General features: G+C 36.5%; 1 protein-coding gene across 1 annotated transcript; it reads right to left on the minus strand.

The window, feature by feature from the left end:
• Positions 1–4,602: 4,602 nt before the first annotated feature.
• Positions 4,603–7,347, minus strand: LOC131303279 (alkane hydroxylase MAH1-like). Its single transcript, XM_058330077.1, has 2 exons — positions 5,718–7,347; positions 4,603–4,695 (listed from the first exon to the last, which is right to left on the minus strand). The coding sequence occupies exon 1, from the start codon at positions 7,231–7,233 to the stop codon at positions 5,719–5,721; it is 1,515 nt and encodes a 504-aa protein (XP_058186060.1). The 5' UTR covers positions 7,234–7,347; the 3' UTR covers positions 4,603–4,695; position 5,718.
• Between the last annotated feature and the right edge of the window lie 15,254 nt (positions 7,348–22,601).

Here is a 22,601-nt window from a genome sequence, read left to right on the forward strand (position 1 = left end):
AGTTTGACCCGTAACGGTCTTGAGTTTTTCTCAAAATTGTTTTGGAAATCAAAAATGAAAGTTTTATGAAATGAGGCTCTATAGTAAATGGTGTGGAATGAGGAAGTTGATTGTGGCATCCATTAAAAAGGTTATTAAATGGTTGAACAGTTGTAAATTTGTTAGATTGATATGAGATTAAGCGTTACATCTTGTTGATGTGTGAATGATTAAGGTTATCTCTAAGGCGTCTGGAATCTTACAAACCTAAGTTCGTCAGTTCTCTTGGTGACCCCGTTTGTATATCTTGTTCGCTTGTTGAGTTTCATTCACGTTTGGTGTATATTTCATCGTATTTTCATATAATTTGAGTATATATTTCTCCACTGGGCTAGTGTAGCTTAACGTATCATTTTCAGGTACAAAGCAAGGAAGTTGGCATGACATACATGTTGATCATGTTTTTATTCGAATGTATAAAGAGGAGATCTTCTACATTTGTTTTTTTTTTTTTTTTTTTTGAAAGAAGTGTTTGAAAGAATAATCAATGTAAACTGTAATATTATTTTGGTACTTTGTATAACTTAGGGCCTCAAGCCAAGACTGTAACTTTTGAATCTACTTTGAGAACGGGGAAAGATATGTCATTTGGGTATTATTATACTTTAGTTGTCATTTTATTTATTGAAAATGATTATTATTTATATTGAAAATCGAGGGCGTGATAGAACCACTGTAATCGGGTTCTATCTCTCTTACTCTCACTCTTTTATTTGCTCATATTGTTTTGATTAAAAGATTGTTAGAGATAATCTTTATTGGTATTTTTATTTAGTAACCCTATTCACCTCCCGCCTAGGTTGCCATTTTGAGTAATAATTGGTATCAGAGCCTCGGCTCTTGTTTGTAGATTTAACCGTCTAAGAGTTAAGATCCATGGTAACCACAAGATGCGTATCTTATGTTGTTCGCTCATATCTATCTCTTGACATGCTAACTTTGCAAGGATCACTTTGTGATCAAAGTATTTTGGTCATACTCCTCAAATTCCTTAAAAGATCTTATTTAGGGGGAGTATGTACTAAGGGGGTGATTTATTGGCATAATCTTTGCATTAGCATAAAATCTATCAATTTTTGTGTCATCATAAAAAATGGGGAGATTGTTGAAAAATGTATGCATAATAATTTGAGGAAAATTATATGTATTACATTTATATATTTATTTTGATGAATGTCGGAAAAAATGATATTATCTATTTTGATGATGTTTCGGCAAATGCTAATCTATCGAAAAGTCTTTTTTTTGGACTAAACTTTCTAGGCCTTGAAACATTGCATAAAGTCTCTTAGATTCAATGTTTAATATTTACAAAGACTTAATGAGCTTAATACATGTTTTAACGAATTTATTGAGATGAAGTTTTGAGCCACAGGTAAATGAATTGGTTGACAGACCGACTGTCTTTATAGAGAGCAGTGTCAACTGAAGGCCACCGGTTGAGAGGTCGGACGACCGGCCAAACGTCTGGGCGGACGACCACCAATTCATTTTCTATCGATCAACTTCTAGTTCCACCCTTCCACTCTCCAACGGCTCCATCACTTTACAAACGGCTAGTAGGAGATTGGATGGCTATATAAGGGTTCAAGAACTCATTGATGAGTGGGAATTGAAGCTACAACATTCCATATCACTCTAAGAGCAAATTCTCTAAAGATCAAGCTAACACTTGCATATCTATCTAGGGAGAGATTTTGTATAGGTTGAGAGCTTCCACTTTCATATCTACCTTATGAGGTTATTGTTATTTGAGAGCTTTAAATTTCTCCACATACTTGTAATTCCTAAGCAAGTATTTGAGTCAACCACTTGTAAGCTTGGAAGACCAAATTTGGGTTTGAATTTGGGTGTTATTATTTTTGAGAGGTTTTCGGAGAAAACTCTTGCGGTTGCACTACCTTCTCGGGAAAGCTAGGGGATAAGGTCGTTGTAAGCATCCGTAAGCCTTACTGCTTGTAATCTTTTTGAAGATTAAAGGAACCTTCAAGTAGTTGCTTGAGGAAAAATGGACTAGGCTGGACCGTGGACAAATTTGGGCTGAACCACTATAATCGGGTTCTATCTCTCTAACTCTCTCTCTTTTATTTGGTCATATTATTTTGATTAAAAGATTATTAGAGATAATCTTTATTAGCATTTTTATTTAGCAACTCTATTCACCCCCCTTCTAGGTTGCCATTTTGGGTAACAATTTCTATTAAGGGTGTAGGCCTAAGGATTATTGATTCAACTTTTCATCAATAATGTTCTCTGAATTTATCTCTTTCTCATGGATTCGAGTGTTAATACGTTTGGATTAGTACACAACTATAATCTCTTGTGAAAATTATGCTGCGTCAAGTTGTATCAACTGATGTATATAGGACAACATCATCTTGGCTACCAAACAGGTCCCTTGCAGCACAAATGGCGAACCCCTTGGCATTCCCAAAACGATGTCGTTTTGGGGCACAACGTACACCATGCATAGCACATTTAATACAACACCATCTCCGAGTCCATTAAATTGGGTTTGATGCTTGTAGAGGGGTTCCAAATTCCAATATAGTAAAATTTTGCTACCACGATAAGTATTTGTAGAATCATATGGTGGTAATAGAAAAACAGAATAATAATTAAAATTCAAAATTCAAAACTCTTAAACAAACGCGCAGCAGAAGAAACAAGGCCAAAACTTGAAAAATAATGGAGATATAAGAAGAAAGGTACAGGAGAGAGAAGGCTAAGGCTGAGGTTGAGTTGATAAGAAATCAACACAGAGAGCCCACGCCAAAGCAGGCAGAAGAAACAAGGCCAAAACTTGAAGCAGTACATGCAACGTCAACAAGTTTGGCCAAATGGATGTGAGAAAATAGTAAGTGCTACTCTATCAGGTCACATGTTTTATTTTCACAGAAGTCAAACATTTCAAATCTTGGGGTCACTGGGGGTTATGTCCGGTTGTTATCTTTAGGGCCTTGGAATTAGTCGAGTTGTGGGCAAACTGACCAAAATATCCGATTAAAAAAAAACTTGAAGCAGTACAAGACCAAGGTGGAAGAAATCCATTGAAGGAATAAGATGTACTGTAGACTGTAGTGACTAATATCCACGAGAAATTATTCGTTGCCCCTAGGGCAATGCCAGGTGGTGCCTCCCACCTTTTTTTTTTTTTTTGATCCGCAGGTGCCTCCCACTTTAAATATCCTCTGACACGCGTTTTCTTCTCCCTTGTCCCACTAGACACAGCATTTTCTCTAAAATTAAGTGTTTCAAATTTCAATCCGTTTGAATGAGTGAGAAGATTTTATTTTTTTATCATTTAATTCTAAAGGGTCATAATTAAATTTTGACTATAGGGCTCTCGTTGATTAACCCTAAAAAAGTCGTAGAATCAAATATCTCTTAGGACTAACCAACGAGAGCCTTAGAGTCAAAATTTAATTATGACCCTTTAGAATTAAATGATCAGATAAATAAAATCTTCTCACCTATTCAAACGAATTGAAATTTGGAACACTTAATTTTTCAACCTTCAGTTTATATATTAAAAAATATGGTTAAAAAATTAAGTGCTTCAAATTTCAATCCGTTTGAATGGGTGAGAAGATTTTATTTATCTGATCATTTAATTATAAAGGGTCATAATTAAATTTTGACTCTAGGGCTCTCGTTGGTTAGTTCTAAGAGATATTTGATTCTACGACTTTCTTAGGGTTAATCAACGAGAGCCCTATTGTCAAAATTTAATTATGACCCTTTATAATTAAATAATAAAAAAACAAAATCTTTTCACCCATTCAAACGGATTGAAATTTGAAACACTTAATTTTAGAGAAAAGGCTGTGTCTAGTGGGACAGGGGAGCAGAAAACGCGTGTCAATAAATATTTAAGGTGGAAGGCACCTGCGGATCAAAAAAAAAAAGGTGGGAGGCACCACCTGGCATTGCCATTGGGGCAATGAATAATTTCTCAATGAAAAATTATACAATGTCCCAAGGGCATAGCCATGTGGTGCCTCCAGGGCTTTCTGCACCACACATTTCAGTGGCCCACACTGAAATGTGTGGTGCAGAAAGCCCCAAGGCACCACGTGGCTATGCCCCGGGGGCATGGAATAATCTCTCCTCCAACGAAAAATTAAGCCACTGATCAGTACTGGTTTTTAGCAGAATTTACGAGATAGTCCACGGCACCCTGCTAACAGTCCTCTGTATCAGAGTAAGTTGAAAAAGCCCTTTCTATCTTATCTTATATTATAGTAGAGCCTGAACGTTCTGATACGAGCTCCCGGTGATTTATTCATTTAACCGTAAATTAAAGTCACTTTTGATTCTACAATACTTTGGGCATGTTTGATAACCCTCTTGGAGGGTGGGATTGGATTAGGAAAGTGGGAGGGTATTTTTATTTGTTGTTTGGTTTGGGGATATTGCTAATACCATCCCATCCCAATCCTGATCATCTCTCCCATCTCTCTCTCTCCAATCCCATCCTATCTTAGTCTAAACAAATTAACATGTTATTAATAATTCCATGATTTAATCATGTGCAAAACAAACATAAAAAAATGATTCATGTCCTCTTTAATAACCTCATCTCATTACGAATCACAATCATAATTCCACCTCATTACCAATCCCTCCAAAACGAAACCCGCTATCAAACACGCCCTTTGTTCATTAAGTTTAGGCCAAGAGTCTAGCAAATAATTGATGCAGATGCCATGGAAGAGGAGTATCACTTTAGGTGTTCTAAGCCTAGAGTGGTAAAGTCGTAAATATGCGATGATGGAATTATGAGTCGGACCTACCCAGGTTTGATCTGAAACTGCTCAATGGTCAATACACATTGCCATCCGAAACTGCTCAATGGTCAATACGCATCGCCTCCTGGCCATGTGCCGTGTATTTTTTTAGCCGTTTGAGGCCGTTTAGGCCTCTGAAAGGGCGATTTTGCCATTTTAGAAAATAATCATTTTGCTTATAACTTTTCGTAGAAATTTCCGTTTTAGTTCGTTTTTTTTTCCGGAGAAGTCTTTTTTTTTTCTCTCTATTTTTTCAGAATTTGTAATAATTTTGCTTTTTTCCGAAATTGGTAATTTTTCATTTTCTAGGGTTAGGGTTGCTACCTATATAATCAGTTGTAAGTCTTACAGCTTGGGGTTATTGATTGTTGAATAATAAAAGAGCCTAGAGAGAGTTTCTCTAAACCATCATGTTTGTGATTGTCCTTACTGCATCATTCTTCAATTACTTATACACTTCCTTGCATCAATAATGCTAGTCTGCTACAGAATGTGTTTGAGGCAAAACATGCACATAAAAGATATCATATAGAGTACGTCGAGGTAAACAAAAGATATCATATAGAGTACACAAAAGATATCATATAGTGTTTTTAGATCAAAAGGACAATAAACTTAAGTAGGCCATAAGGCCATAAATACAAAGGCATAAAGTGCCAATCTCACATAGCTAATACGAATGCAAATTTGATGATTGAACATATGGTATCTTTCGTCCTTGCAATAATCAAATTAGTTTGGATTCCTCCAACATTTGGTTATTGCGTAGTAAAAGATAGAATTCTAATATGACTAATTCTAATATGAAAATACAAATAGGAAAACACATTATTGGGTCAAAGAAATAAGGAAGCTCGATCAAGCATTTGACAAGTACTTAATTTTAACCTCATGTCCATCTTTTGGTAATATTCACCATCAACCCATGCTCCATATTGAGAACTATCGAAACACTCGGGAAGACAGGGTGTCCTTCCACCACACGAACTTGGTAGTTGTGGATTATAGCTGCAGCAACCATTTTTATTTGAGTGAACGCCATGTCCTTCCCGAGACAAGTCCTCGGCCCTGCGTTGAACGCAAAGAACTTGAACGAGGGCTCGTGTCTGATCATTCCTTGCTTAGTAATCCATCTCTCTGGCTTAAACTCCAAGCAATCCTCTCCCCATATGGACTTCATCCTTCCCATTGCGTAGATAGAAAACAGTAGCTTCAATTTTGGATGAACATGATGGCCGCTAGGAAGGATGTCTGATTGATGAGGTTCCTTTTCCTCGAATGGAATGGGTGGATAGAGCCTTAGTGATTCACAGATTGCACTATGCAGATAAACTAGCTTGCTCACTTGTTCCATACTGAAAATTCTCATGTTGTTACCTTCTTTTGGTATACTTGCTTCGAGTTCTTCTCTAATCCTTGCTTCAACAACTGGGTGTGTCGAAACAACCCAAAGAAACCATGTTAAAGCTGAGCTAACACTGTCCTGCCCCGCTGCCATTAAAGTTAACATTGTGTCCCTCAAGAACTTATCATCACATTTTACTCCCATGATTCCATCATTCTTCAAGTAGGATGTCAATAGATCCACCCCTTCTCCATCTTCTTTGGAATTGATTCCAAATCTTAATTCTTCTCTCTTCTCATTTATATATCTAGCTAGGATATGATCTACAGTCGCCCAAGCTTCCCTATATTTCTTCTCTTGTCCAATCACAAGCCACCTTTGTAACTTCCAAAAACATTCAGGCAATGCATGGCGAGGAACAATCGTTTCCTCAAGATCATGCATGGCTTTTGCAAAAGGAACGTCAGGGAGTTCGATGGAGAGACAATTGGGGTCGTACCCATTAACCAATATGCATGTGGTATCAAATGTAAGCCTTTGAAACAAATCTTGCAAATCCACCACTAGACCCAGTTGGCAGGTTTGCTCCAGATAAGGGATCAATCCTTTCTTCACCTTGTCCAGGGTGCTCTTTACCGAGAACTGTTGAAAACCTCGATGACCCATATGTAGTTGAGCCAGTTTTCTCTGAGTCTGCCACAATTCTCCGTCGGTATTGAAAATCCCGTCTCCCAGGGCGTCAAAAATCTTCCTGAACTGCGGCCCTTTAGGAAAATTTAGGAAGTTGGTACTCGTTACGTAGTGTACGTTGGCTGGATCGGCTGTAACCAACATTTCCATGTTAGTCAAAAAAGGGCCCTTAAATAGAAAAGTACCTCGGTCTCGTTCTAGTTGATCGGTAACGAAATCGTGAATCCGGTGGATGTTGAACAGAAGGTTAGGAAGCATTCCAACCACCGGCCACTCCTGGAGCAGGCGCCTATCAAAGGTGCAGATGAAATAGAGGAAAACAAAGCATAGCAGTGCTACGAGGATCTCATAGTAAGCCAGTGAGGCCATTTGAAATACTTCTCAAAATATGAACAGCATGCAAGCTGAATGAACAACAATTAACCTTCCTTTCTCTCTTAGTTTTGATAGGAAATCATTGGGTTTTTTTTTGCCTTTTTTGGGCTCCGCAAAAGAGTTTGGTCGGCCATTGGCCAAAACTTGAACATATATAGTATATACATGTGGTGATAAGTCATGTTCAATGCCAAAAACTTAAAGGGATATCTTCCTTACAAATGTTTATCTGAAAATGGATATACAGAGGTGAATCTCATCCATCCAAAAGTGTTCTAGACGTTCAGAATTTTTAAGAAATTTATTAAAATTCGGACCGTCCATCCAAAACACTTTTGGATAATACGATTAGTTGCTGCACTAAAGGCGTGAATAAGTTTCTCTCAAAGTTAAAACAAATGTTGAGGGTTGTTTTCCTGACGGGTTGGACCACACTCGTAAGCAAAACATGTGAACGGGTTGTTTTCCTGACGGGCTGGACCACACTCGTAAGCAAAACATGTGAACGAGCCATCTCAAACTGATGCTTCAGAGTATTCAGTACCCGTGAATTCTTCTGACAAACTCAATGGGCCAATGAAAAAAGAGATTAAATTATTTACAATACTATGTATAAATATTTGTTTCTTCTAAATCAATTATATTGTGTTACGTCGCCATATTTGTTATTAATTGGGACCACTGTTTTAACGATGTGGGACAATGTAATTTATTTGAAAGAAACAAATATTTACACCGCCTGTGTATTTAATTTATTCTTTGAAAAAAATGACAAACTCAATGTAATCGTATAGAGAATTTTTATTTATGTATATTTATATTTTTTGCCGATTAAAAAAAAACTGGGCCAATGAAAGAGAAGGAGGAGGATACAATTCTTAATTCATTAATTTAATTGAAAAATAAAGTAGAAATGCTAACCACACAAATGGTATGTGCATAGATCATACACATACGGCTCCGTGGGGCCCACGATGGGGTTCCCACAAATGATTCAAGGCATCCATTATATTTAAAATAATTTTCTAAGTCATCACGTAAAAAATCAGTTCAATCCAATACATCTAAATACTTAATCCAATCTTTCAAATTTTCACTTAGACTTTAGGATTTTGAAATTTGAAAAAACATTTAGACGATTGGATCAAGCACTTAGAAATATCCGATTGAGTTGATTTTTAGCGTGACGGCTTAGAAAATCATTTTAAAGCTAATGGACGGCTTGAATTGTTTGAGGGGACCCTATCGTGGACCCCACAGAGCCGTATGTGCACAATTTGTGCACATACTATCTGTGGTTATCATTTTTTAAAATAAAGGGTCTTGTAATAATATTGAAAAGAATAACTCTATTCATTTGTTTAAATAAAGGACCGTTATAAACACGAATTGCTTTGAGACAAGTCAAATCGGGAACAGAGAAGTCTTGTATCGTTGTTGCAGGTTGTGGGATTTCAAAGCAAAAATGTGGCAGCATGTTCTAGCTTGGCAGTGGAGTGTTGGGTTTTTCGGGATGGTTTGCAACTTGCCTTGGACTGCAATTTGCAGGGCACATACGTGGAAACGGATTCTATGCCGTTGGTGCACCTCTTTAACAAGATATAGTTGGGTAATCATGAGTTAAGTAATATTTTATCTAATTGCATGGTGTTGTTGATAAGCTTGAAGTCAAGGTATATCATGTGTATTGAGAAGCCAATCGAAGTGCAGATGCAACTGTTAATTAAAGCTAATGTTAGTAGTAGGGATAATAGTCTAGTTGTTATTCAGGGTGGATTAATTTGCATTGAAAAGTTAAGTAACTTATTTTTTTATTTTTATTTGAATTTTATTTGTTTTTATTTGTTTTGCTTCAAACTTTTTGCGTGTCGCCTGCGTGACGGCGAAATAATTTTGTTCCTCCTGGGAATCGAACCGCCGACCTCGCGTGAGCGTGAGGGCGCGCACGCAAACCAATTGAGCTAGCCCATAACTTGTGTAAATTCTTACACCTTTTAATATTTATACTATACTAACCGGATTTTTTTTAATCCTTTTTTTCTAAAAAATCGTTTTATACTATACAAACACCTACTAATATCATTTTTTTTCGATCGGAACCGTCAATTTTGTACATAATAAGGAGTACAACATTCGTACGAAGAATAAAATTAATATTACATAGAATTTAACGCTAGGTTCAATAATTACCTTTTAAAATTGGTATAAATGCACAAGACTGTATGCATGTAATCATATATGACACTATATTTAATTATAATTGTTTAGATTAATGCAACAGAGTAGGATAATAATTTTGATAGGAGTATTATTTTGTAATATTCATTTACAAAAAATGATATCTAGTATGAGAAAAATAGTTCCATTATTCACTCATCTTCAAACAAATTGACATGCACCATGTACCCAAAAAAAAAAAAAAGCTCTATTCTTCCTAAATTTTTTTTAAATATTAATTTTTCCTTTTCTAATTTTTTTTAAGATTCACATTAAATTTTTTGATTGCTCAGTCATTTTGATGAGATGAGTCTAAAACAATTAAAAGCATAAAAAATCACTATAGACGAAAAAATAACAAACAACTAACATTTGTTGTCTTTAGTGTCATCTTATATGATATTTTTTTCAACTTCGGTCCACAATTTTATACTTTTCTTATTCTTGTTAAGATGAATGATTAATCTTAAAATGAATGATTAGTTTCAAAAATTACCACGAAATGCTAAAAAAAAATACATTAATTAATAAATAGTACCAGAAAAAATACCACAACAAAAATTTAGGAAGAATAGCCCTAACAAAAGCAATGGTCTCGATCATCATGATTGTGTCGCGGTCGAGTGGCTAACGTTCAAATACAACACAAGACTTAGTTTGTTATGAATTACATTGAACGTATAGATTTTAATGTAATTACAAACTCAATTTTTACAATCGTCAATCTGAACTGTTGGAATTTCACGTCTCACTAATTCCATCAATATCACCAAAATTGCAGATCGTCAGATTTCAGCGACCACGTGATCAGACCACATTTGATGCATCCCGAGGCATTAAAGTATTAGAATATTGCAAGACCTGACCCCCACCTAAGTCTTTTTTTCCCGATCGGAATCGTTTATCTTTTACATATTAAGGAGTACATCATTAGTACCAATTAAATTTGTACGAGAACGATTTAATGAACATGAAAAATAAAATCAACGGTCTCGATCGTAAGTTCGGGTTTGAAAAACCGATCGCATGAAAGAAAATTGATTTTGGTGGTGTAAAATTCTACTAACGGTTAATGAAAACCGTCGCTATAGTTTTGTTTCTAGTAATTTTTGTAGTGTATGAAGTACAAAGTACAAAATGAGGATAGTACATTAATTGTGAGAGTTTACGAGACAACCAAATCTAACAACTCAACCAATACACAAAACAAGCCCATGGTAGGGTAGAAAAAAAGAAAGAAAGGAAAAGTTCTCTAAGGGAGAAACACCCACACTCAGATGGGATATTCGAACTCTTGACCTCTTAGTAAGATGCAAGAGTTCTGATCAATTAAATTAGCCCCAGTTGATTTCCTTTAGTTTTAATCCACTATAATTTCCCTCACTAATGTACACAATGTTGACACAAATTATAAAAATCAAGGCCTATATATATATATATACCTGAAGATCAGTTGGATCCCTAGTTGAAATCAAATGGTTATAGATATATCATTTGTCTTTAGACACTTACAATTGAAACTTGCTAAAAAGTGAATTTCGAGCCTTGGATACTTGTTAAATGCCGATGTTCGAGTAGTTTTTTTTAATTCAGAAATAACAATATCAGAACCAATTAGAGACAGACCTAATTCAGAAATATCTATATTATAAAACAAGGAATTAAATATATATATATATATATATATATATATATATATATATATATATATATAGGCATACAAATGAGAGGAATATTTATATCCATTGGATTACTCTTCATTAAAATAGTAGCCACGTGATTAAAATAAATAAATAAATAAACCTAATTATTGCTTTTCTTATCAAATCTCTCTCACTTTTTTCGTAATTTTTATTTTTCCTCTCTATCTCTATCTTTATCAAGTTCGATTACTCTTTGTTAAAATAGTAGTCATATGATTAGAAAATAAACATAAAGAAACACCTAATTATTGCTTTCCTTACCAAATCTTTCTCTTCTTTTTTTCGTAACATTTGCTTCCCCTCTCTATCTCTCTTCAACTTGATAAAGATAGAGATAGAGAGGAAAAAAATATTAAGGGGAAAAAATGAGAGAGAGATTTAGTAAGGAAAGTAATAATTAGATTTTCTTTTTTGTTTCTTTTTCTAATCACATGCATCGCTACTATTTTAATGAAAAATAATTCGATAGCGGTAAATGTTGCTCTCATTTGTATTCCTAGACATTTTCAAAAAAAAAAGACTCCTTTTTATAATACAGATTTAGGATAATGTTATAATGCGTGTAGATATTTAAAAAATGAGATTATTATTAGGAATGTGTCTGTAGGCACTAGTAATCCGCTAGTTGAACAACAAAATAGCTCTGGATTTAAACCCTAGTTCTAGGCCATATTTTAGTTTTTCGACTTTTTAAATGGGACTTTTGAAAATAAAGATTAAACTTATCAAAAAATTTACAGAAAAATACTACAAGTATTCAAAAAAGTAGTAATAGGAATGAATTTGAAATATGTAATTTGTAAACATCAGTTTTCTCGCATTTTTTAGCGATAAAAGTAGTACTTATAAGCTCTCATAATCAAGCTTATCAACTTAAATGATAATGTAGCTAATCCATTCAACTTTCTTGCGATGTACGTAATTGATCAATACTCCCTCCGTCCCTTTTTAAATGTACCATTTTGAAAAACACACAGTTTTAGAAGTTAACTTTCACCTCTACATTTTTCATCAACTTTTCTCTCCACTTTACACTTTCCACGTCAACTTTATCCATTAACTTTTTAAAGTTGACACGTATTTTGGAACAGCCCAAAATGGAATACTGGTGTAGACACCCCAATCCGAACCTGAAGGTTCTTTAAATGCCCCGATGATGAAATAAAGGAAACAATACCTTCGAGAGCTTAATGTGGACTCTTATAGCCCAACAAAGCCTAAAAGTCCTAAAAAGCCCAGCAGAGCCTAAAAACCCAACAAAGCCCAAAAGCTCAAGATTGAACCATGGAATACCGCATGGGACTACACCAAAGGGTGTGATAAAATTTATTACACCGCACGTGGTTATGAGTTACACCGCATGGCATTTCTAGGAAAAATTTTGACTGGCTCAGAAAGATGTCGGCCACACTCGTTTGAGCCACAACTGAAAAACGACTTAGCAGAGAATACACTTCTAGCTGGCCTAGAAGCCACCTCCCTCATTTGCATTGATAATCCTTGGCATTTGCCTATAAATTGAAGAGATTTTTAGAAAAGATCCAATCTTACTTTTCATTGATACAAAAGAAAATCCTTATATACAATGGGAGCTCTTAACCGACTTACTGCATACAGTTGGCATCTAACTCCATTAACTGATATTCCACTAACTAACCGATTACACTAATTACTCCACTAACTATTATTCTACTAACGAACTGATTACACTAACTAACTGATTACGACAGAGATATACTCAGGTGTGAGTGAATCATATAGAATTACAGTGGGCACTCACGCAGGTGAACTTGAACTCTTATCATCCCCCCTCAAACGGATGGGTGATGGAAGCACCAGAAGTTTGCCCTTGAGATATTGGAAGCGAGTAATAGGTAAAGCCTTTGTAAAAATATCCGCCAGCTGATTGGAAGTAGGAATATAATGGAGAGACAAAGCGCGAGCGGCAACACGATCACGGATATAATGACAATCAATTTCAATATGTTTTGAGCGGGCGTGAAATACTGGGTTAGTGGCCAATGCAATGGCAGACGTGTTATCACACCAAAGGATAGAAGTAGTGCCAGGAGAAATATGTAAATCACGAAGAAGCATTTGAATCCAGCTTAGTTCTGCAGCGGTGTGAGCAAGAGAACGATACTCATCCTCAGTGGAAGATCGAGAGACACTGGTTTGTTTCTTGGCAGACCAAGAGATCAGGTTAGCACCAAGAAAAACACAATAACCAGAAGAAGATTTGCGATCAGTGCAATCCCCTGCCCAATCAGAGTCAGAAAAGGCTTGAATCTCAAACGAAGAAGGCTGGTAAACTAAACCATGATCCAGGGTACCCTTAAGATATCGGAGTAACCGTTTGACAGCTGCAAAATCACCATTAGTGGGAGAATGCATGTGTTGACAAGCTTGATTGACAACAAATGCAAGATCTGGTCGTGTAATGGTAAGGTACTGAAGAGCCCCGACAATGCTCCTAAAAAGAGCAGGAGAAGAAAATGGCAAGGAGGATGTAGTAGTGGATGTAGGCTTGAGCACAGAAGGAGAGATACAAGGCTTACAATCAGCCAACACTGCCTTGTGTAAGATTTCCTGAGCATATTTAGACTGTGACAGAAATAGACCTTGAGCGCAAGATTGGACGGAAATGCCCAAAAAATAAGATAGAGACCCAAGCTCCTTCATAGAGAATGCAGAGTGCATTTGAGTAATCAAATGAGCAATATGAAAAGTAGAATTGCTAGTGAGAATGATATCATCAACATAGACTAATAGGATAGTAAGGATAGTAGCTGTCTTGTACACAAAAAGAGATGAGTCCCAATGACTGTTGACAAAGCCATATTGAAGAAGGAAAGAAGAAAAAGTAGAATACCATGCCCGAGGAGCTTGTTTAAGTCCATACAGGGCTTTATGTAGTTTACAAACATGTTTAGGTTGAGATGAATCAACAAAGCCTGGTGGTTGACTCATATAGACCTCTTCTTCAAGTTTGCCATGGAGAAAGGCATTTGAAATGTCTAACTGTTTTAGTGGCCAGTTATAATGCAGGGCTAAACATAATAGAATTCGAATAGTTGGCTGTTTAGCTACAGGACTAAAAGTTTCTTGAAAATCCACCCCTTCTTCCTGTAAATACCCCTTAGCAACCAACCGAGCTTTATGGCGAGCAATACTGCCATCAGAATTTTTCTTGAGCTTATAAACCCACTTGTAACCAATGACATGTTTTCCAAATGGTAGAGGAACCAAGGACCAAGTGTGCTGGGTCTGTAAGGCTTAAAACTCATCATGCATAGCTTGAGTCCAAGCAAGAGTTTGAAAAGCTTCTTGATAAGTAGATGGTTCCAGAAACGCAGAAGGAGAAGTAGTAACTGCTAGATAGTGAGGATTCATAATCTGTTTATGGGCTTTAGACCTAGTAAGCATAGGATGAGGAAGAGATGGCTTTTTGGTTGGTGGAGGTAGAGATGGAAGATGAATTTCTAAGGACTGAATTGGAATAGCAGGAGAAGAGGAGTTGAAAGGTAAAGAATCAGAACAAGATATTGAAGAAGATGTAGGAGAAGCATCAGAACTAGGAGAGCTAGGAGAGGAAGAAGCAATATCTGGAGTAGAAATATTAGAGGAGGATGGAAAATTAGCTGGAACAGACGATGGTGCTGGATGGAAATGAGTTTTGGACCAAAAGAAGGCCTGCAATTGGGAAAAGGAGGGAACAAATGTGGGAGGTGAAGGACTCACAGAAAGAGCAAAAGGAAAAACAGTCTCATAAAAAAGCACATGTCTGGATATGTAGACTCTTCCTGTGGATACATCAAGACAACGATATCCCTTGTAGGAAGGATGGTAACCAATAAACACACATGGAATAGATCTTGGCTGTAGCTTGTGATTGGTATAAGGTTTAAGCCAAGGAAAACATTGACAACCAAACACTTTAAAAACTGAATAGTCAGGAAGACAGTGAAATAAGACTTCAAAAGGAGTCTTATGATTAAGAGAAGAACTAGGAAGTCTATTGACAAGAAAAACTGCAGTAGCCAAGGCATCAAACCAATATTGAAGGGAAAGAGATGACTGATGTAACAAAGCTATAGTAGTCTCAACTATATGCCTATGTTTCCTTTAGGCTACCCCATTCTGAGGAGGAGTATGGGGACATGACAACTGATGAACAATACCATGCTGAGTTAAGTATTCAGCAAAAGGAGTACTACAATATTCACCACCACCATCTGTGTGAAAAACTTGAAGCGCAGTACTAAACTGTTTTTCAGCATAGGCTTTAAAAGTAATGAATTTAGAAAACACCTCACTCTTGTGCTTTAAAGGAAAAATCCATGTGAAACGACTAAAATCATCAATGAATAGCACATAATAGGTATAACCAGCAGTGGACACATGAAATGGACCACACACATCACTATGAATAAGAGACAATGGTTTGTTAACAGTATAATTTGATAGATGGAAAAGAAGTCTGTGACTCTTAGACACGGCACAGTGTGTACAATTGAGTGTAGTACACTTATTGATAGAAGACAACTTTAAAAGACTAGCAAGTTGTTGAAACTTGAGAGGAGAAGGATGACCAAGCCTGCTATGCCAAGTTGCAGCAGACACATCAGTGGTGAGATGAGCTTGAGGTGAGACACAAGAATCTGAGGAAGAGAACTGATAAAGGCCATGATTATGGTGACCTTTAGACAGAATTCTCTTCGTGCTCTTGTCCTGGACCAGAAACGAGGAATCATCAAAAGTAATAGTACAATTATTGTCATGCGTAAGCTTTTGAACAGAAAGGAGATTATTGGTTAAAGTCGGTACATGAAGAACTTGATTAAGAGAAAAGGAGTGAGAAGGAGTAGGTAGTATACCATTACCAGAATGTTGAATAGGAAGAGTGGCCCCATTGCCCACCATAACCGTATCAGGGCCGTGATATGGTTGATACAAATTCATATTGGACATGTTGTTGATGAGGTGATGAGTTGCAGCGGAGTCAAGATACCAGTCTGAAGAAGGTGTAGAGGACGTAGAAGCAACAAAAGCTCTAGCAGAGGACTGAGATGGATTTGGTGATGATTGAAAAGTGGAATCCATTCTATACCAGCAGGTCTTCGCAGTATGATAAGGCTTGTTACAGATCTGACACACAACTAGATCAGAACTAGTAGTGGAACCATTACCAGAAGAAGAAAATGCTCCAGAAGCACCAGAAGATCCAGAAGGTCTAGAATAAGATCTACCACTTCCAAAAGTGCTAGAACCACCTCGGAAATTAGACCTATTGCCATGATAACCATTTTGAGATGAATAGCGTCCTCGAAAACCAGAATTTGTGCCACGAAATCCAGAAGTTGAACCGGTAACATTTGTAGAAAACGCCACAGTCAAATCACCAGTGGTACTAGAGGCCTTGGAATTAAAATCCATGTGAATAGATTCCGAACACAATAAAGAGGTCAATTCATCAATTGTGATCGATTCAGACCTAGTTCGAATTGAGGTTTTGAAAGCATCATAGGCAGTAGGTAGGCCACGAAGAACATGAAAGACTAAGTCCTCATCTTGAATCGGGCAAGAGGCTATGGCCAATTAACCAGCAATTTCCTTGATTTGTGTGAGATAATCCTCCATAGATTTTGTACCTTTACTAACAGTACTCAGACGATCTTTCAATTGGTGAATATGAGATCTAGATAGTGTAGTAAATCATTTTTCAAGAGCAAGCCATACCTCTCTACTAGTGGAGAGATCAAGAACAAGAGAGAAGACAGAAGTTGTAAGAGTTGCAGTCAGACAACTGAGAAGATGAGAATCAACGATCTTCCACTTCATGAATTCCGTATTCACGATATCTTTATCATTCTAATCTTTGATGATAGGAGAAGGACATGTAGTAGATCCATCAAGATATCCGAACAGATACGTAGCCTGAAGAAGATTCTGGATCTGTTTACCCCAAATAATGAAGTTTGTGGAATCAAGCTTCACTGTGACGAGCGAACTCAAATTCGAGATTAAAAGCTTGAGATTCTCTGGTTTAGTAATAGACGGTGAAGAAGAAGATGTATCGGCCATGGTTAAAGATTGGAAGAGGATCGATTACTCGTGAGAGTTGCAGGGCTCTGATACCATGAAGAGATTTAGAAAAGATCCAATCTTACTTTTCGTTGATACAAAAGAAAATCCCTATATACAATGGGAGCTCTTAACCGACTTACTGCATACAGTTGGCATCTAACTCCACTAACTGATATTCCACTAACTAACCGATTACACTAATTACTCCACTAACTATTATTCTACTAACCAACTGATTACACTAACTAACTGATTACAACAGAGATATACTCAGGTGTGAGTGAATCATATAGAATTACAGTGGGCACTTGATAGGCGCGTAAATATTTACATACGCGCCCCCTAATTTATCATTGCTAAGTCTATTTATTTTATTACTTGGTATTTTAATGCTTAATTTTTGTATTGTAGGTATTTTGAAAACTAAATTGAAATATATTCTAGGTCCTGGCTAGAGCTACAAGAATTGGGCCTTAAAAATATTCCTTCTGCGCACATGAACGTGAAGGTGTAATTAGCAGCAAAGAATAGAAGTTACATGTTTTTATGGTGGGCCAAAGGGCTACTGATCATTGCATCGTATTTTGACTTTAGTCTTGGACTTTAAGCTTGGCCCACAATTTTTACGGGCAACAGAGGAAGAGAATTTTGTTTTAAGTCGGCAAGGGTTACGAGGCACTGTTAAAAAGCGAAAAGGAAGGGCTGCGCTGGAATATATCACGAGAGACAGAAAAGAAACAAAAAAAAAACGGGGGGGAGCTTTGACAGACGATTTTTGGCTTTCGGCAACATTTTTTTTACAGTGACTTTTTACGGAAGAAAAATTGAAGAACAGGACTGCCGTTCTTTGGTTTGCTTTTTATTATAACAGCTTTTAGATTTACGTTCTTATTTTCAAAGTTTTTCTTTCAAGTTTTTGAAGTTTTGTTCAAATCTTCGCACTCCGGTAATTTGTATTGATTTTTGTTTTTTTTTTGTTAAAGTTGTTCATTGATCCTTATTTAACTTAGATCTTTTATTTATTTTTTTTACCTCCAGTGAAAAGCATGATGCAAGTTAAGGTTTATTTTGCTTTTTGTTTAATAATGTGTGAGTAGTCGTACAGGTAGAGTTGCGGGGTGATTAGCACACCGTGGTTAGTTCGGACACTGCTCCTTTTATCGAACAATAAAAAAATGATTTTAGATTGGAAAATACTTTCCGCGGACGAACCCGGGCATCGTCGGAGCCCATGTAAACGGGAGAATGGGGGTCCAAAACTCATTCTTCGCTGCGCATGGGTATACGGCGACCACAGGGTCTCGTATTTTGCGGGGTATCTTTTTCAATCTAAAATTAAACGTTTTTAAGAACTTCAAACAGAGCAGGTTAATCCGAACTAGTTACAAGTGCTATGAACCCTACGACCGTACCTCATTTTAATTATCTGAAAAGTACAATTAATTTTTAGGTTTTAGTTAATTTCAATCAATCGACAAGGGGTGGCTACCTAAGAGCCAGTTTTAATTATAACAACCCGAGTTTTTAGTCAGCACACATCACCGTCTCTGTGGATTCGACTCTGGACTTACCGGATATTGTGCTACGTCGGTTTCAGCCCTGTGCTTGGGGCAACCCATTAATTTAGGATTAGGAAATCGTCAAGCAATTTTTGTGCCGTTGTCGGGGACGGTAACGTGTGTTAAGAATTCGGGTAGTTATTTTTTATTTGTTTTCTTTTTAGTTATTTTTTATTTATTTTATTTATTTTTATCGTTGAAAAAAAAAATGATCCATTTTGCAAGGAGGTATGGAGGTTATGCAAAACAATTTGATTGTTCTGTGCCGCTTCCTATATTTTATGATTTTGCATCAGAAAATCATTTTTCGCATGTTCATAAACTTGAGGAGGTTTTTGCTAGCGATGAAGTGGCTATTTTACATGTATTCCCAGCATCTTTGCGTGATAGTGCTCTAGATTGGTTTAATTTATTGAGTCTAAGATTGACATGGGGTGATATTGTAATACAATTTTTCAATCATTTCAATCCCTCATATGAGACTTATATGCTTTTACAAGAACTATCAGATTTCTCTCAACATGATGATGAGTCTTTGTCACAGTGTTGGGAGAGATTTAAATTTGTTGTATTCTCTTGGTTGAGTTTTAATTGTGAGCTTGGCAGTCTTCTGGTTATCTTTTGCCGTGGTTTAAACCTTAAGCCATGCTAGGTGGATTTTAGATCCACTGACGAATTCCTGGGTAAAACCCCTGAAGATGCTTGGGATTTCTTAGATGAATTAACTCAAAAGCTCCAATTTTGTGAATTGACTGAAAGTTCTGAGGGTACCAATTTTGATGATAAAGAAAAAAAGACAATAGAGCCGCTTCCCTAGAATACCAATTCTGATGCTAGAGAAAAAGAGGAAATAGAGTCGCTTCCTAAGGATATTAATGCAAGAGAAAAAGAGGAAATAGAGCTGCTTGTCATTAGTGAAGGCTATATGCCGCTTGAGGAGTCATTGCCAATAGCTGTTGAGGAGTCATTAGCAATAGTTTTTGATGAGTCATTCCCAATAATTGCCCTAAATAATCAAATACTCTCAGCTCTAGATGGTGCCACTCCTCCTTCTGATTTTCCACTTTCGCAAGAGGTTTTAAATGTGGAGCAGATTGATTTTCTTTGTGTTGATGAATTTAATTTAGTTTGTCATTCATATCTTGTGGACTTTGTCAACGCTTTGAAAATTGATCCAGTTTGGGCTAAGCACTTGGTTGAATTTAAGTGTCTAAATCGAATTCGGCAAATGCGCTATTCGAAGTATCTTATCTTGTGGCATGGTCGAATTCAATTTTTGATAAAAGGTGTTGAATGGAGTTCTATGTTCATTGTCTTAGCTCTCGTTGACATAATAAATGTTCGGCACCCGCGTTTGGCTGTTCGTACATGATTTTTTATTTTTATTTTTATTTATTTATTTATTTATTTATTTATTTATTTTTTTGGTCTGGTATAGCCACCTGTTTTTCACTTGAGAAATAGGGAGAAAAGTAGTACTCGTGTCTTTCGCGTGAAGAAAGTGGATGGTTTTTTGTATTTTATTTTTCTTTCTTACCTTGTTTATTTCTTTTAGTTATTTTTCTTGCTGTTTTGAAGGCTAACATTTTGCAGGTTGTTCGATCCAAGTTGGGGGGTCTCCCTCTATCTATAGTTTACTCTGCTTAGCCCCTCTTTTTTGAGGTGATATCTATCCTCTCTTTTATGTTTATGTCTTATCTTTATTTTTCATGCTTTCAATGTGGACATTGAATAGTTCAAGTTGGGGGGGAAGGATCACTTTGTTCTTTACTTTGTTAAAAAAATATAAAAAATATAAAAAATGGTGGAAATTTTTGCATGAGACTTAAAGGCTGTTGAGATTAGCTCGTGATTGATTAAGTTTGAGATATGATAGTCATTCTTTTAATATTGTGGTGGCATTGTAGTTCTTTTTGCTAGCTTGTTGCGAAGAATTGGTCATGGCATTTATTTTTAACACATTTGCACTTCACGTCTGTTTGGGCTTTGGTTGCTTGTCATGAGCTGTGACTTGATTATTCTTGATGGCTAGTTTAGTGGAGACTTATGCCCCATGTGAGTTTAGAGCCTTATCTTTTCTTGGAGCGGTGTCAAATAAACTCTTGTTTCTCACGAAAAAAGCAAATTCGTTGTTGATCGATCTCATTATTTTTGTTGTCGAGTGTTGGAAATATTTTGAATTGCCTACTTATCTCTTGGGTTTGGAAAGTTGCGTGGTTGTGTTGCCCATTGGAGAGGATTATAGGCCATCTTTGCTATTTTGAGCCGGTTCGTTTCTTCATTCACACGTTTATCACTTATAAATCAATTTGAGCCTCATGCATACAACTTTTTTCTTGTTGAGCTCCACCATCTATATTGTGTCTTGAGAATGGTTAGTTAATGATGTGAAGGTGAATTATTGAGAGGGGGATGAGTGGAATTGTGAATTGAACTTTTATTGTTGGTGATCTTTCCCATTCAAAAGAAAAAAGAGAGAGAAAGACAAAAAGGGAGGACACACCAAAATTATTGTAGAAGAAGAAACACTTGTTCTTAATGTGAGATTGTATTAAAGAGTTAGGGAGAGAGATATGGTGAAGTTGAAAAGAGAAAAAGAAAAAAGAAAGAAAGAAAGAGGGAAAGCATCGTCATATTTGCCCTATGTGAGTTGTGGTTAGTTTATTCTCAGACACTTGAATGTTTTACCCTAACCTTGAATAACTTTCTCTTACCTAACGTTATAACCAGAATGAAAGTCTTATTTGATCCTATGGGCAATGGGCTGTAAATTGGAGGATAGAGAGAATTTTCAATACTTGGCATTCCGTTCATGAGATCGTGTGTCCAATATAAAGAGCTTTCTTTTCGTGTCATTGTGTGCGGAGTATTTTACTTTCATTTACATAACGTCTGCCCGCACATATTGAGAGTAATATGCACCTTGTTTGGAGTGATTTCATTTGTTGAATGCATAACACGGTGAGATTTGAAGTCGAGACTCGGTCCGAAGAGAAATTTTGGTTATTTTTCACTTGTGATCGAAGCCCTTGTTCACACACGCTGAGTATCGGTGCCATGACTTATTTTTCTGACTTGATAGTATCTTGAACTGCTTATGTCGTTATCTCTTTGCGTTGGCTTCATAATCCTTACTTGAGATGTCATTGAGCTATCTTACATGTTTTTGAGTTTCATGTGAAGAGGATTCACAGTGTTTTGTGGGTGATCACTGCTGAAAACCCTCACAAGACTTCACTCGTCCTATCAGGGCCGCCTGGGGGTTTAAAAGAACTATCGGTTTTTAATTTGTTTTCTTTAGTTGCATTTTGTTTTCTTTGCTCGGGACTAGCAAAGTGTAAGTTGGGGGGTGTGATAGGCGCGTAAATATTTACATACGCGCCCCCTAATTTATCATTGCTAAGTCTATTTATTTTATTACTTGGTATTTTAATGCTTAATTTTTGTGTTGTAGGTATTTTGAAAACTAAATTGAAATATATTCTAGGTCCTGGCTAGAGCTACAAGAATTGAACCTTAAAAATATTCCTTCTGTTCACATGAACGTGAAGGTGTAATTAGCAGCAAAGAATAGAAGTTACATGTTTTTATGGTGGGCCAAAGGGCTACTGATCATTGCATCCTATTTTGACTTTAGTCTTGGCCTTTAAGCTTGGCCCACAATTTTGACGGGCAACAGAGGAAGAGAATTTTGTTTTAAGTCGGCAGGGGTTACGAGGCACTGTTAAAAAGCGAAAAGGAAGGGCTGCGCTGGAATATATCACGAGAGACAGAAAAGAAACAAAAAAAAACAGGG

This window comes from Rhododendron vialii, chromosome 10a, assembly GCF_030253575.1.
Source record: "Rhododendron vialii isolate Sample 1 chromosome 10a, ASM3025357v1".
In the NCBI taxonomy this organism is placed as follows: Eukaryota; Viridiplantae; Streptophyta; class Magnoliopsida; order Ericales; family Ericaceae; genus Rhododendron; species Rhododendron vialii.